This window comes from Rhineura floridana, chromosome 1, assembly GCF_030035675.1.
Source record: "Rhineura floridana isolate rRhiFlo1 chromosome 1, rRhiFlo1.hap2, whole genome shotgun sequence".
Taxonomy (NCBI): Eukaryota; Metazoa; Chordata; class Lepidosauria; order Squamata; family Rhineuridae; genus Rhineura; species Rhineura floridana.
This window is the reverse complement of record NC_084480.1, coordinates 268,898,297-268,913,850: the sequence shown is the minus strand read 5'-3', so window position 1 is coordinate 268,913,850 and position 15,554 is coordinate 268,898,297. Positions and strand designations below refer to the sequence as shown.

At 39.6% G+C, this 15,554-nt stretch overlaps 1 protein-coding gene across 15 annotated transcripts in view; it reads left to right on the top strand.

The window, feature by feature from the left end:
* NCOA2 (nuclear receptor coactivator 2) overlaps positions 1-15,554 on the top strand; it is a 211,312-nt gene that overhangs the window by 158,558 nt on the left and 37,200 nt on the right. For all 15 annotated transcript variants that reach the window (XM_061601097.1, XM_061601069.1, XM_061601050.1 and 12 more), the window contains 3 exons: positions 668-769; positions 858-998; positions 10,671-10,818. In XM_061601097.1, coding sequence (XP_061457081.1) covers positions 668-769; positions 858-998; positions 10,671-10,818 — 391 coding nt within the window. The remainder of the gene's footprint in view (positions 1-667; positions 770-857; positions 999-10,670; positions 10,819-15,554) is intronic.

Here is a 15,554-nt window from a genome sequence, read left to right as displayed (position 1 = left end):
GCTATGGTCCACCCCCCCACCAAAAAAAAGGTGAGGTATGCAAGGGAGCCATGAAAGGGTGGACATCATTGCTCATCTTTTGGTTGGGATTGGAGTGCTGGAGATTGAATTGGGGATATCTAGATGTAAGGCTCTTTATGTAAAGTTAAGCACGAATAAGACACACATCAGAGGAAGAAGAAAAGTTTTGGGAAGCGTTTTACTGTTTTGGAGATGTCAGAGGAAAGCTTGATTTAGGAATTGCTAGGATCCTCACATGATACTGTTACGTTGAAGTGATAGAATGTTGGGGGACTAAGGAGAATTGCTTATTGCTGCACCTTGTGAGCTTGAGAAGAGATTTGGATTGAGATTCTCATGTGTGACTTGTGGGAGAGAAGGAATAGGTAGAATGGGATAAGATAGGTGCAGACAAGGCTTTTAACACTTAGGTTTCCCCTCCCTAACATTTGTTTAGATTTTTATTGTGTGTTTTGAATGTAATGGAGTGGGCTCCATATAAATTATTCTTAAGGGGTCCCTCAGAGATAGGTAAAACGTTCACTCTACAATAAGATCATATTTTTTATCTTTGATGCCTTACTGTAATTTTTTTTTAAAAAATAATATAACTCAGCATTGTTTTGTCAAACCTTTTCCTCCAATTAATACTTTTGTCACATTTAAGATCTACAGTCTTGTTTGATTTGTGTGGCAAGAAGAGTTCCAATGAAGGAAAGGCCACTTCTGCCCTCATCAGAGACATTTAGCACTCGTCAAGATCTTCAAGGTATCATGAAAGAGCAAGTCACATCTTTTAAAAACAAAACAAAAATAGGTGTTGTTTCTCTTGTAACAATGGCTTTATGTACCATCAGGCAAGATAACTTCACTGGACACTAGTACCATGCGAGCAGCTATGAAACCTGGCTGGGAAGACGTGGTGAGAAGATGCATCCAGAGATTCTATGCACAGCATGAGGGAGATATGTCTTTTGCTAAGAGGCATCATCAGGAGGGTAAGGATCCTCTATGTTTCTTCTAATTGAAATGTTCAAACATTTTGTTTATAGTAGAAAGAAAAGAACACATTCTTTTGACAAATCATAACCCACAAATCATACAGGGGCTTCAATACAAACATGGAGTTCTTGTAAAGGCTTCCCCATTGACTGCAATATCAGGAAACCACTCCATGTATGGGTGGAACTATCCCCTAGATTTTATATATGTATGTATTGCGATGTTTATATCTCTCTTGTCCATAATAAATTATACTCTGTGTGCGTTACAAATAAAAATATAAATCAGCAAACCAATTAAATCAGCATTTCAGTGAATGAAAAAGTTCATCCCAGGCATGTTGAATATCCCATGAATTGTAGATTGGGCTGCACAATTCTTTTCAACATAGATCTATGCGCTGTTGTTGATGAAAACACTGGAATACTTTAAACAGAATACTCAACTGAGGAAGCAAGGAATGTGATCAAAAGGAAGCTGACTGACCCAAATATAAATTTAGAGAGTTTATGCGAATTCAGAAACATTGAATTATGCTTCTCGCCTATACTTCTGTCCTATACTTCTGAAGAATTATTTGGATTAGATAAACATCCAATTTGAACAAGAGAGCTGTTCTGGACAATATATTTAACAAGAGAGTGCTTTGTGTGCCATGCAGCAGCTAACAAAATGGCACATGACACTTTCGCCTGAAAAATGCAAGTTTTTGTCCTAACTAAACATCCTAGTAAAGCAGGGGTGAGGGTTTTGTTTTGTTTTGTTTTAGCCAAAGGTCGCATTCCCTCTTGGCCAACGCTCTAGGGACTGCCTATCGGTGATGGGCTGGGCCAAAACAAGTATTCAAACTGAGCATGGCCATCTCCACTTACATGTGTACATGCCACCTATACATGTGTCATACACACAGAGACTTCCACTCTCTTCTTCCTCCTCCCCCAGCAATTAAAGGCGGGGGGAAAGCATTTTTTATATTTGATCTGTTCTCTTCCCAGCTGCACTGTCCACAAAAAGTTTGCCCGCAGGTTGCTGGTACCCCATCTCTGCTGTAAATCTCTCCCCTTCTCTGAAGGGTTATTTTAATGTTGTGTGTTGTGATCATTTGAAACTGGTTGGGTCACTGGGTGTGATACTCTTATACTAACATAATATAAAATCTGGGGTAAATGTGAAAATTGCTAAACAAGGCACAAATTATGCAAATGTTAAAAAAGAAAAAAGAAAAGAAACAGTGCCATGCTGATTTAAAGTATAATAAGAACTAGATCTTTGAACCTCAAGAAATCCATCTTGAAAGCCCAGCTCATTTTTGAAAGGCTGTGCAGGAAGAAATCTTCAAGTATTCAGTCATTTGTTAATTCAGATTTGTCTTTTTTTGAAAAATAGGATTAAACTGAACATTAAGGCTTGATCCAGGCTCTCTTAGATTAAACCGATTTTCTAGATCCATTTCAGTCAGGGTTTAGGCCCAGTTTGGGCACAAAAACTGCCTTGGATACCCTGTATGATGATCTCTGTTGGGAAAGAGATGGGGGAGTGTATCCCTATTAATCCTCCTTGACCTCTCAACGGCTTTCGGTACCATTTATCATGGTATACTTTTGGAACAATTATCCAAGTGGGGGCTGGGTGGCAGTACTCTGTGGTGGTTCCAGTCCTACTTGAATGGCCATTTTCAGAGGGTGGTATTTGGGAACTGTTCTTCAGTCTCATGGAGTCTTCAGTGTGGGGTTCCACAGGGTTCAATTTTATCCCCCAAGCTTTTTAACATCTACCTGAAACTGCTGAAAGGAATCATGCAGAGTTTTGGAGTTCATGGTCAGCAATATGCTGGTGACACACAGTTCTATTATTTCTTCTTCTCTAGCACTGGATGTGCTAGATTGAGCCTTTCCTCGGTAATAGACTGGATGAGAGTCAATAAACTGAAGCTTAATCGACTTCCGGGAAGGGTGACTTAGCCTGTGCCTGCTTTTGAGACGGGCTCCTGCCTCAAAAGAAGCTTATTCAGATATATCAGTCAGTTTTTTCTTTTTTTTTTGACTGATTAAACTTCTCCCGGGTAGGGAGAAACGAAGAGATTAACCTCAAAGCCTATTTTTGTTGGGACGACCAGATCTCATTAATTTATGGGACGAGGTCCAGCCGACGAAGGTGGGACGGATTTTTAACAGCAAGCTCTATCTGATAAAGCGAACGTTCACCTTATCTTCTAAGAGAGAACGCACTAACAGGCAAGCACCCTTCTTTCTATATTTTTCTTTTACTTGACTTAAATTGTTGCTGTTTAAAAGAGATTTGCCAGATTGATCAGTTTTTGACATCTCACTGGGGAGCCATAACTTCTCTCTGCTACGCACTAATTAATAGCTTATCTCTGTTTTTGTTGCAAAAAGCTGTCCTGGATTTGCATTCTAAAGATATACACAGAAGAGGGATTTCTATTCCAGATTTTTATTTTGAAAAATATTATACTGTTTTGAGACTACTCTCTTTTTGGTCTATTTTATTTTGACGAATCTGTTTCTTGACGATTGCCATTAATTGTTTCGATCCTGGGAACTGCATTTTGTTTACTTAACTATTGGAGAGATAAGGCTGTCTGCTCTGTTTATACTGTGATGTCACCAAGTTTGGAGTATTAACCCAATTGTTGCTGAAATAAGAAGTGGTTTTCCTATATTTTTCTTTTAAAATGGCAATTAAGAAAGTGGCTGAAAATCTGGAAATAACTATGTTTCAGAAAATAATGGATGAGATTGAGATAATGAAAATTGAATTGAGTAAAATGAAGCAGGAGATTAAAGATATAAGGGTCCCTGTGAGAGAGGTGACCCTGGAAGGGGTCCCTGTGAGAGAGGAGGCCCCGGAGATTGGAACAGGGGTCCCTGTGAGAGAGGTGACCCTGGAGACTGGAATAGGGGTCCCTGTGAGAGAGGAGATCCCGGAGATTGGAACCAACGTGGAACAGGAACAAGATTTGGAGTCTATGGACTTTAGAAATAAAATCTATTGTTTGGAACTCAATGTTATCTCTGAAGAAATGAATGAAGATTCTAGAGATAAAGTTATCAATGGCATGGATAATCTTCTGGACTGGAATGATGTGATGGAGCCCAATATAGAGAAAATCTATGGAATTAACTGCAGCCATGTGACAATGGAAAAACTTTTAAGAGATGACCCAGTGTATTTTGAAAAAAAGAACAGAGATATGATTTTACAGCAGTATTTCAGCAACCTATTCAGAATGGATGGCAAGAAAATATTTGGGATAGAGGTAATCCCCATCAGACTCTTACTATATGACTATGGCTTTGACAGCAAGATTATTATGGAATACTGATAATGGAAGATTGGATATTGAAATTACTGGACTTAACAAGACTACTGAAGATGGAAGATGGAAAATGGAACTAATAGAGATAATAGAACAATGGCTACTGAAATTATTGAACCTAACAGATTCTGATGTGATGGATTAATTGAAATGTTTATTTTGACTATGGTTATGACAATAAGATTATCATAATTAGTAATGAGATGGATTAATCGATATGCTTATCTGGAAAAAAAAATTGATAGATATATTTCTTAAAGAATTGAAACCTCTCTTTGACTTTTTGTGGAAAGAATAAAGTAATGTTTATGAGATTTGATGATTAAGTAAGATAACTACTGGAGGAAAGTGATTTTATAATATGACTTAAGAGACAGGATTGTTATATATTATAGACTTATAACTGATTTGATCTTTGACAAATGGGAAGTCAATATTTTACTCTTTATTTTTTATTTTTGTTTTTTTTTTCTTTTTTTCTTTTTGTTTAACTATTTTTGATTTTGTTTTTTGTCTTTGAATGTTTTATGATTTTGTCTTGTATGTTTTATGAAAATCTGAATAAAAATTATTGAAAAAAAAAAAAAATAAACTGAAGCTTAATCCAGACAAGACTGAGGCACTGTTAGTGAGTGATTCCCCAGACTGGATTGGTGGGGCATGGCATACTTTGGATGGGGCTACACTCCCTCTGAAGGAGCCGCTGCGTAGTTTGAGGGTACTTCTTGATCCATTCCCGTTGCTTGAGGCTCAAGTGGCCTCAGTGGCACGGAGTACCTTTTATCAGCTTCAACTGGTGGCCCAGCTGTGCCCCTACCTGGACAGAGTCAGCCTAAATTCAATTGTTGACTCTCTGGTAACCTGTAGGTTGAATTACTGTAATGCTTTAAAATGGGGCTGCCTTTGAAGATGGTTTGGAAACTGCAGCTGGTGCAGAATTTGACAGCCAAATCGTTAATTGGCTTAGGACGGTTGTAACATATAATATCCATTCTGGCATGCCTGCACTGGCTACCAATTAGTTTCTGAGATCAATTCAAAGTGCTGCTTTTGTTGACCTATAAAGCCTTATGCTGCTCAGGACCCCAATACCTCAAGGACTGCCTCTCCCCACATGAACCAACTTGCATTCTTCATATGAGGCCCTTCCCTGTGTGTCCCCTCTGAGGAAGGTGTGGAGGGTGGCAACACAAGAACAGGCCTTTTCAGTAGTGACTCCCCACTTGTGGAGTGCTTTCCCCAGGGAGGCACGTCTGGTACCATCATTATCTATTTTCAGGCGCCAGGCAAAAACCTTTCGTTTTATCCGGGCTTTTGGCATCAATGGCCTCTTTTCATGTGGCACGTATTGCAAGATCTGCTTTTATTTGTACTGATATGTTTTTAGGTTGTGTTCTGTTTGTTGTTTTAATGGGTTTGCTATATTGGTGATCTTGTTGTAAGTCCCTCTGGGTTGCTTTGCAAGGAACGTAATTGATGATTAATTAATAAATAGCATGAAGCCTCATGGTGAACTCTGTCAGTGCAGTGGAGTTCTTGAGCATCTTCTTTCCTGAAGTTGCACTTTCCTGTGCTGGCCACCAAGCAACACCAAAAATTTAAAGGAATTTTCAGAAGCTACATTTGACACACTATGAGAAGCTGCTGCGAGGAGAAAAGATGAAAGCATATATACTCTGTTGTTTGGACTGCAGCCTAAATTTTGGAGAAAACGAATTCTTTCCTTCCATATTGTTAGCACCTTCTCTATTACAGTAGACTATACAGTAGGGCCCTGCTTCTCGGCATTCCGCTAATACGACGCCAGCACTACAGCTGATCTTCTCTTCCGGTGCTGTCAGACCCCCGCGCTCCAGCTGATCACACCAGAGGAGGGAAAGATCAGCTGTAGCACGCTACAGCTGATCTTCTCCTCCCCTTGCGCGATCAGCAGGTTAGGTTCCAGACCCCCGTGCTACAGCTGATCTGCTTTTCGGCGGGGGTCTGGAACCTAACCTGCTGTACGAGTGGGGCCCTCCTGTGTATTCTAAGAAGCTAATTTAGCATAGACATTGCTGCTTTTGTCATGAAATGAAAAGGATGTATCTCTCTACCACTTCATGTGGTATGAACATGAAATTGCCACGAGCTCCAGCACTGTGAACTGTCAGCCCATCAAGTTTACACCAATGTTCTGTTAACCTTAGGGCTGAAGCATACACAGACAGTCATTAGGACTCTAGCTTGGGATGCTAGGATGAATTGGGAAGATGGCAAGTAGGAAGAAATAAACCTCAGGTCAGTGCCAAAAAACACTTTGAAGTGCTTTCTGTCATTTAACTTGCAGTGCCAAGTGAAAAGTCTATCAAGCACAGTCTTGGGAATAAAATATTTTTCCGTGGTTTTAACAAGAATCTGTTCTCAGTCATAAATAGGACATGTAATGCTTCTCCATATAATCATAAATTCCACACAAGATGTTATGCTAAGTCCATATTACACAAAACTAAATCGAAATGCTTTATTTTATTATAGTGCATAGGTGTAAGATGCCCTGAGCATATGTCTTCTTTTAACCAGGCAAGCTGTATATTTTATCACATGACTTTTTTAAAAATTCAAACAAAAATCCTAAAGAAAATCTGTGGGCACCCCACCCCCCCACTGGTTTTGAAAATGGATTAACTGTAGCGATTATAACATCAGAGCTGTTGACAAGGGAGTGCTGGAATTTCCTGCTCTGTACTAAAAGCACTATTGCTGCGGAGAGTTCTGCCCAAAGGTTAGACTGAAACAATGACATACCTTCAGTGTGAAATTTTACTTTACATTATTCCACAGTTAACAGACTTTGTTTTTCTTTGCATTCTTGCTCTACATAAACTCTTCTGGTTGTTTAACTTGTGTTTCCTGTTTTCCTTTGCCAAAATAATAATTTAAAATGCAGTAGCATGGTAGACAACTTGAAGGCAGGAACAGAGGAAAAATCCTATCATACTAGTGTTGCAAGTTTGGAGGAGGGGGAAAAACTAGTCTAGCATTGTCAAAGTCTGACTGTCTCTTGATATACGACACGACTGACACAGGAAAACGCTTCATGGGTGAGCAATAAAAATTGGGGACCAAAGGAAACAACAAAGATGTTGTCAAAGATAAATCCTTTAAAAAATTAACTCTTGTTTTTTAGCATTACTTAAAGTACAAACATTTGGTATGTTTTCAATATATGGAGAAGGGAAGGGAGAAGCTTAAAGATAATTTCATAGGATAACCATAAACACAAGTATGAAGGTGTCCATTCAGAAAAATGAAGAATTGAAACCAGCTTATGAAATTTCACAGTGAAAAAAGGATTAAAATAAACAAGATAGAAATAATCAGTGTTAGCCGAGCCTGGGTTTGGCACTGTATTTATTCAGAGTATTCAGTTGCAATAAATAATTATTTCTATTTAATAGATGGGACAGAACTGAAGCTTCTAATCTGGGAAAGTATGTGGGTTTTAGCAGAGCTTGAAAGGGTCTTCACTTATCCTGATATTCACATCCTGAAAAAACAGATTCAGGAGAGATATGCAAGGAAAATGCAGTTTTTGTTGAGCTTTTTGAAATTATATGTAGATTCGTGAAAATAAAAGGGTTGGGCACTAAGCAGTATATCTTCATGAAAAGACTGAATGGTAAGAGTAGCAAAAACAACTTGCGATGATCTATTTATATATATATCCTGGATGTTGCCTCCTGTTCGTCTGATCAAATCTATTTATTTTCCCAAATAATTTCTAGCCAGCTATAGGTATTTGGCTTCATAGGTTCATTTCAGAATTATACATTGTGCTGGTTCACACAACACAAATGGTTTCACATTACAAAAATGATACTCATGCTTGCACTCTCCTCCTTCTCCTGCTTTGATCCTGGTTTGTGGGCAAACTATGGTTTAAGCACACCATAATTTGGATGAAACCACATACCATGTTTTGCTGAGAATCTCAAAGTAAGATAAGAATTTGTGATGCAAGGGAGGGGGAGGGAGCATGCAAGCTCAAGGATTAAGCCTGTTTATAAAAACAGTGTCAAACCCAGACTTGATATTATGCCTGAACTGACTCATCTGATTTGCCTCTTAAGTCTGGTGCATGAAGCACTGTCTGTCCCATGATTGGGAAAAGGCTATAGAATTTTGCATCCTCTTGCATCTAAATTCTCCCCTACCTTCCCACACTGCCCTTAACTATTGTTCAGTATTGTGTCTACACCATCATCACCATTATTTATTGTCTGTCCTTTCCCAATAGGTTCCAGAGCAGGTTACAAAATCTAAAATACAATATTAAAAAGAATTAAAACACGTTTCAATCACAAGAATAGGGTGGGTTCTGAAAACATACATATCCGGAGCCGAAGGCCAGGGTAAAGAGGTGTGTCTTTAGCATTCGCTGAAAATTGTATAGCGAAGATGACAGGTGCACCTCTGTAGGGAGGGGAATTCCACAACTTAAGGGCTGCCACAGAGAAAGCTCTCTCCCAGGCCACCATCCCCCAAACTTCTGAGGGTGGTGGAACTACCAAAAGCCCCCTCTGCTGATCTTAACACCTTGGAGGGTCCATAAGGAAGGAGATGGTCCCTGAAATATTTGGGGCCTAAGTCGTTTAGGGCTTTAAACACTAATATAAGCACCTTGAATTGGGTCCAAAAATGAACTTGTAACCAATGCAACTGTTTTAGAATAGGAGCTATATGAGTTCTAAGAGGAACCCCAGCCAGAAATCTGGCTGCTGCATTTCAACCAGTTGAAGTTTGCGAGTCATCTTCAAGGGCAGCCCCACATAGAGTGCATTGCAATAATCCAATCTGGAAGTTACCAGAGAATGGAGTATTGTTGCCACATCATCTCTGCCCAAAAGGGGCCATAGCTGGCAAAGCAGCTGAAGCTGGAAATAGGCACTCCTAGCCACTAGCATCACCTGAGCCTCCAGTGGCAATGGTGGATCGAGGAGTACCCCCAAGCTATGAACCTGCTCCTTCCAGGGGAGTGCAACCCCATCCAGAACTGGCTGTTTTCCCATCTCTTGGACTCAGGAAGTTGAAACACATATGTCCTTTCTGGATTCAGTTTCAGTTTGTTGGCCCACATCCAGCCCATTGCTGCCTCCAGACACCTGACTGGCACCTCAGCTGCCTTTCCTGATTCATATGGCACAAAGAGGTGTTCATGTAATAATATACATAAAGGGAACAAATCTTACCCAATCCTATTAAAAGGATGAGCAATAAGAGACCACAGATGTAATTAGTTACCCTCCCAATTAGAACCAAAATCGTGGGTAAATAAAAATATTTTTGCTTGGTGCCTACAAACAGACAATGAAGGCAGCTGGCATCCTTCCCTGGGGAGAGTGTTCCACAAGTGGGGAGCCACCACTGAAAAGGCCCACTCTTGTGTCACTGTACTTAACACTTTCCTCAGGACCTCAGATGAAGAATGCAGTGTCTGTTAGTTCATGTGGCAAAAGGTGGTCCTTGAGGTATTGGGGTCCTGAACCATATATGGCTTTACAGATCAAAACCAGCACTTTGAATTGGGCCCCGGAAACAAATTGGTAGCCAGTGCATTTGTGTCAGCACTGGTGTTATATACTCATACCATCCTGCCTGGGTCAGCAACCTGGCCACTGAATTCTGCACCTGCTGCAGTTTCCAAACCCACTTAAAAGACATTGCACTGATCTAATCTAATCTAGAGGTTACCAGAGCATAAACAACAATAGCTAACTATTTTTGTCAAGATACGAAAAATGAAAGCAAGGAAGAAGTCATTCAAGTAGGTTACCTGTTTAAGTATTAATTAATTATTGTAATACTTTTATTATTTTATTATTTATTGCATTTATCAATTACTTCATACCGAAAAAGTCTCAAAGCAGCTTGACAAAACAAAATACAACACATGAAAGCGAATGCTAACTGCAACTACCTTTGGCCCTGGCAAGTTAGTTTCAATTGTGAGTCCCTGTCTGCTCTGGTTGGGACAGGTGGAAATAATTCTTATTTTAGATTATTGTCCAGAGAGAAAATTAAAAAAAAACTCAGGTAAGTGCACAGTTTTTCCAATGTTGGCACCAATGCTAACTCTTTCAGTTAATACTTTACTGCAGTTGTACTTTGCTCTTAATCTGCAAAACATTAGCTTTTAACACAGCCTTGCTGATTTTGCAAAAGGAACTGCAGATTCTTCTTGCTTTCTAAAGAAGGCACTGAAAATGGGTTGAGTCCACATTTTCATGTGGATTATCCTGCAGCACCCTGGGTTTCTTGCTACTTTTTTCTTGTTTTTGTTTGTTTACAGTGCTGAGGCAGGGACTAGCATTCAGTCCTGTCTATCGATTTTCCTTGTCTGATGGCACGATAGTTGCTGCCCAAACGAAGAGCAAGCTTATCCGTTCTCAGACTACTAGTGAACCTCAGCTTGTAATATCCTTGCATATGCTTCACAGGTAATTTGTACCATTTTTATTATCTTTAACATCTTCAACTCCACTTCGCAGCAAGAGTACGGAATACATTATTGTGATAGCCCTTTTAGCTGTGTTGGCTCTAGCATGGCAATGAAATAAAGTTGATTTTAACTGTTTCTGTTTTCTAAAGAATCGTCTCTTCATCCTGAATGCTTACTTGTAAGTAAATCCCCATGATTTGAAGAGACCTTTCAACCAACCAAATTAATTTGGGACTGCAGTCAAAGATACAGATCAGTGTTTAAATGCTGTTTTATCACTTTTGAGATCTCTATCTACTTTGGCCATACTTAATTTTAATGTTCCTCATAAAAAGAGTAGTACTTCATCTAGTACATTTGGGATGTTAAGCTCATCGTTTTGTGTACAGGCTTGCAGTGACAGTTGCATACTCAACTCACTCATATAACTAAGGTTGGAGGTTGCTCTGTACATCTGGAACAGATCTATTGGATCCACTAATGATATCATTTTGTTAGATACTTTATAAGCACTTAAGAGAATTGATTAGACAATACAGCTCTGTTTCAAAATATGTGAATATTCATCATAGTTCCAGATCATTGCCTCCTAAATGGCTAAAATACTTTCACTCTTCCAAGAGACATCATTATAGGGCAAAAAAACAGACAAGGAATGTAGATAGATGGCAATGAAAAGTTTCTCCCAGAATCTGCAGTTCCCATTAAGTTAAAACAAAAAGTTTTGTGCTTGGTCGTTAGAAGCAATTGCATATTTGTGTGACTTAATTTTGGATTATAATGCATAATTTTTAATAAGAGTACTCTTTCATTGTTTATCCATTAGCTACTGCGTATTGCAAAAAAAGAGTTAGAGGGCTTAAACAGTTGTGCTGCAATTACTGGCTTGGACTACACCTACCTTATAAAACATTGGTGTTTGACAATTCAGAACTGTTTTTGTTGGAATTAGAGAGACTCTTGATATTTCATGAGTGGCTGATGAGGCAGTAAGCTAAATAAGAAATGCCAGACTACAGGTCACATATTTACAAGAAAGTTAAGTTTTTCCAATTAGAACACAATTCAAGAAACATTCACATGCATTTGTGTGTGTATGTAACATAATTTCACCTTTCATTTTTTTCATCTCTTGGTAGCAAGAATTGACTGGACAGTTTGTTTTTCTCCGTAGCTTTTCTTTCTAGTTCTCATGCCACTAACAGGGCAAAGTTTAAATGTTTCAGCTGTAGAACTAACAGTGCAAACGCTGCAAAGGAATGCTATTAGATATAGTTCATGAAGCACTTTTTCTTCACTATTCCTTCAGTAATGTAGCAAACTTTTAATTTTTCAGAAACCTGGGGGAGGATCATTGATAGCCCCCATTTTTTAAGTCTTGAGAGAGGAACTGACTACACATTTTTATTAAATTTTAATAGCAAATTTAATAAAGAAAAAATAACTGACTACAGATGTTAGTAAGTGTAAATTTACAACAGAACAAAAACCTTATGTGCAAAAGAAAATCTGCAATGAGAACTAAATTTGGATAGTCTTCAAAGAGATTTCTTATACACATCTTCTCGTAAGAAATGTATTTCCAAACAGCAACAGCTGAGAAATGTGATTCTTCTCTAGATAGTGCTACTGTGTAGAATGTGATTCCCCAAATAATGTATATACCTATATGCTATTGCTCTCATAATGGTGATGAGAGAGGTAGTGCAGGGAAGTACTTTTGCTCCCTTGGATGCTCATGCATGAAATTCAGTCCAAGAAAGCGGAAACTTACTATGAGATTTTAAGCAGAGGCTCCAACTAAAGGCACAAAGCAAAGCTTGTGTCCCTCGGCTTCCATAACAGGCTCTCCTGCATGAGATTTAAGGCATCGCCAAATAGCATCTACTCAGTCTGTCAGACCTGCAACCACTGAAAAGCTGAAGTTATAGAAGATATGGGGGCATGTCTCCCCCTTTTTTATAAACTTCTTAGGTATATACACAGAGGAGAGAGAATATACCGTCTTCAATCATACAACCTCCAGAACCTCTGAACAGTGTGAGAACCTCAAGCTAGTCAAATGGTTCCTACAGTAGGGAGTGGGAAACAGGTCGTATATTTATTTTCCCATTGCCAGAAGCTGCTAGAATAGCCTGAGTTCCCCACTCCACAGAATCATTGGATTGGAAGCTTTGTGCTACCTGTGTTCTTCCTGCAATACACATTTAACCTGCTTTTGTTTTAAAACAAAGTTTTAGAGAGGGAGGGAAGGTAGTAGTACATCTATCTCCTCCCCTTCCCACCCCAGGTCATCTGTTGTGTACATATGGAATATCATGCTGTTACTTCTGTGATTATCCTACAAGGACCAACATTTGGTTGGAGTGTATGTTAGCTGTGTAGGAAAAACTTCCCACTCTCTTCTCCCTCCCCTGTCTCTAATATACATGCATCAGCTTGCATGTACACACAATCCTCTAACTATCTAACTGTGCTGTCTCATTCTAAACTTGTTTGCAGTAGAGGGTTTGTTTATTTATTTCATAAAGCACTGTTGTAATTTTTTTCTGTTCTTTGAGGTGACTTTAACCCTCATGCAGACCCAGCAAAAAATCACACTGGCTGACTTTGGGGTATATTTGGACCCCAATGAGATTTCCAGTGAAAGGATGGAGTCACTTTGTACCCCAGAGACCTTTTTTTCCCACCACAGGTGTGCTTGACACTACTAAAGCACATTGAGACAAAAACACTTTTTCAGAGGATGTAGAATTTTTCTGAGCAGTATTTGTTGGCCCCTTCTCCCTGCATATTGACTAAACTGGGGTATTTTTGGACTCCAGTGGTTTTGTTTCCAGAAGGAAAAGGGTAAGTGGCAACTGGCTGAAATTTGGAGGCGTTGTATGGGTGACAGTTTATTACAAGGTCCTAGAAGGACAACTCTGTAGATGTACAGGGGCTTTTGCTGGGGTATTTTTGGGCCCCATTGGTTTTTTTATTGCCAGAAGGAAAATGGTAAGTGGTAACTGGCTGAAATTTGGGGACATTGTACATATTAAAATTGATTATAGTGTCCTTGAAGGACGTCCGTGTAGGTCTACTTATGTGTAAATTACACAATGAAAAGTGCACCTGAAGTAGAAAAGTACCCCACAAGTCTACATGAAGGTTAAAACCGTGAATTTTTTTGCTTAAGCCTTAATACTACAGTGGTTTTAGGGCTGTACAAGGCATGCCCTTAGGTTCTTTCAAAATGTCAATACCTATCCTCTGTCTTTCTTTCTTAAGTGTATTTGTCTGATTGTCTTTCTTACTTGATGTAAAATAGTGAACATTTCCTTTGCTGTGGAAAGAAACTTGTAATGCATTACAGGATTATATATGAAAAATATAAACATAGATAACTAATTAGAACTTTCTGTCTTATATAATATTAAGATAGCTGTTAAGACAGAAATGAACCTAGGGAACATAGGATCCATCTTCAGCTGTGGACTCATTTAGGGTCCTTGCCAAAGTCAGTATCTTTGTCACCGTCAGTGGTGGCTCACTGAGACAGTTTGCTGAGACTACAGTTCAGTTGTGAATGCTGACCTCAGGAGAGGTCAGGTGAAGCAAGAGTAACCTGGGCACCTACATGTAGGCTAAATATACCATGAGAGCAGAGCTCAAATGTTGCTTCAGCAGCAGTCATTCTAAGGCTCACCCTTAAAGTTGGGGCTGCAGTTCTACCACAGTAGGTAGCTCCACCTTTGCTGAGAGGAGCCTCTTCATTTAAAGGGCTGAACCTGCTTTAGCAGTCATTTACTCTGATGGAGCAGGGGAATTTCTGGTTGCATTAGGACTTCAGAGCTGGAGTCCTCAGAGGAGAGCAACACGACATAAGAACATAAGAACATAAGAAGAGCCTGCTAGATCAGGCCAGTGGCCCATCTAGTCCAGCATGCTGTTCTCACAGTGGCCAACCAGGTGCCTGGGGGAAGCCCGCAAGCAGGACCCGAGTGCAAGAACACTCTCCCCTCCTGAGGCTTCCGGCAACTGGTTTTCAGAAGCATGCTGCCTCTGACTAGGGTGAACAGCACAGCCATCATGGCTAGTAGCCATTGATAGCCCTGTTCTCCATGAATTTGTCTAATCTTCTTTTAAAGCCATCCAAGCTGGTGGCCATTACTGCATCTTGTGGGAGCAAATTCCATAGTTTAACTATGCGCTGAGTAAAGAAGTACTTCCTTTTGTCTGTCCTGAGTCTTCCAACATTCAGCTTCTTTGAATGTCCACGAGTTCTAGTATTATGAGAGAGGGAGAAGAACTTTTCTCTATCCACTTTCTCAATGCCATGCATAATTTTATACACTTCTATCATGTCTCCTCTGACCCACCTTTTCTCTAAACTAAAAAGCCCCAAATGCTGCAACCTTTCCTCGTAAGGGAGTCGCTCCATCCCCTTGATCATTCTGGTTGCTCTCTTCTGAACCTTTTCCAACTCTATAATATCCTTTTTGAGATGAGGCGACCAGAACCGTACACAGTATTCCAAATGCGGCCGCACCATAGATTTATACAACAGCATTATGATATCGGCTGTTCTATATTCAATACCTTTCCTAATTATTGCTAGCATGGAATTTGCCTTTTTCACAGCTGCCGCACACTGGGCCCGGTGATTTGTCAGTTTTTATATTGTCCATTAAGCCTAGAACTTCCTCTCTCGTTACCACTATTTGTCTCAGTTCCTCAGAATCCCTTCCTGCA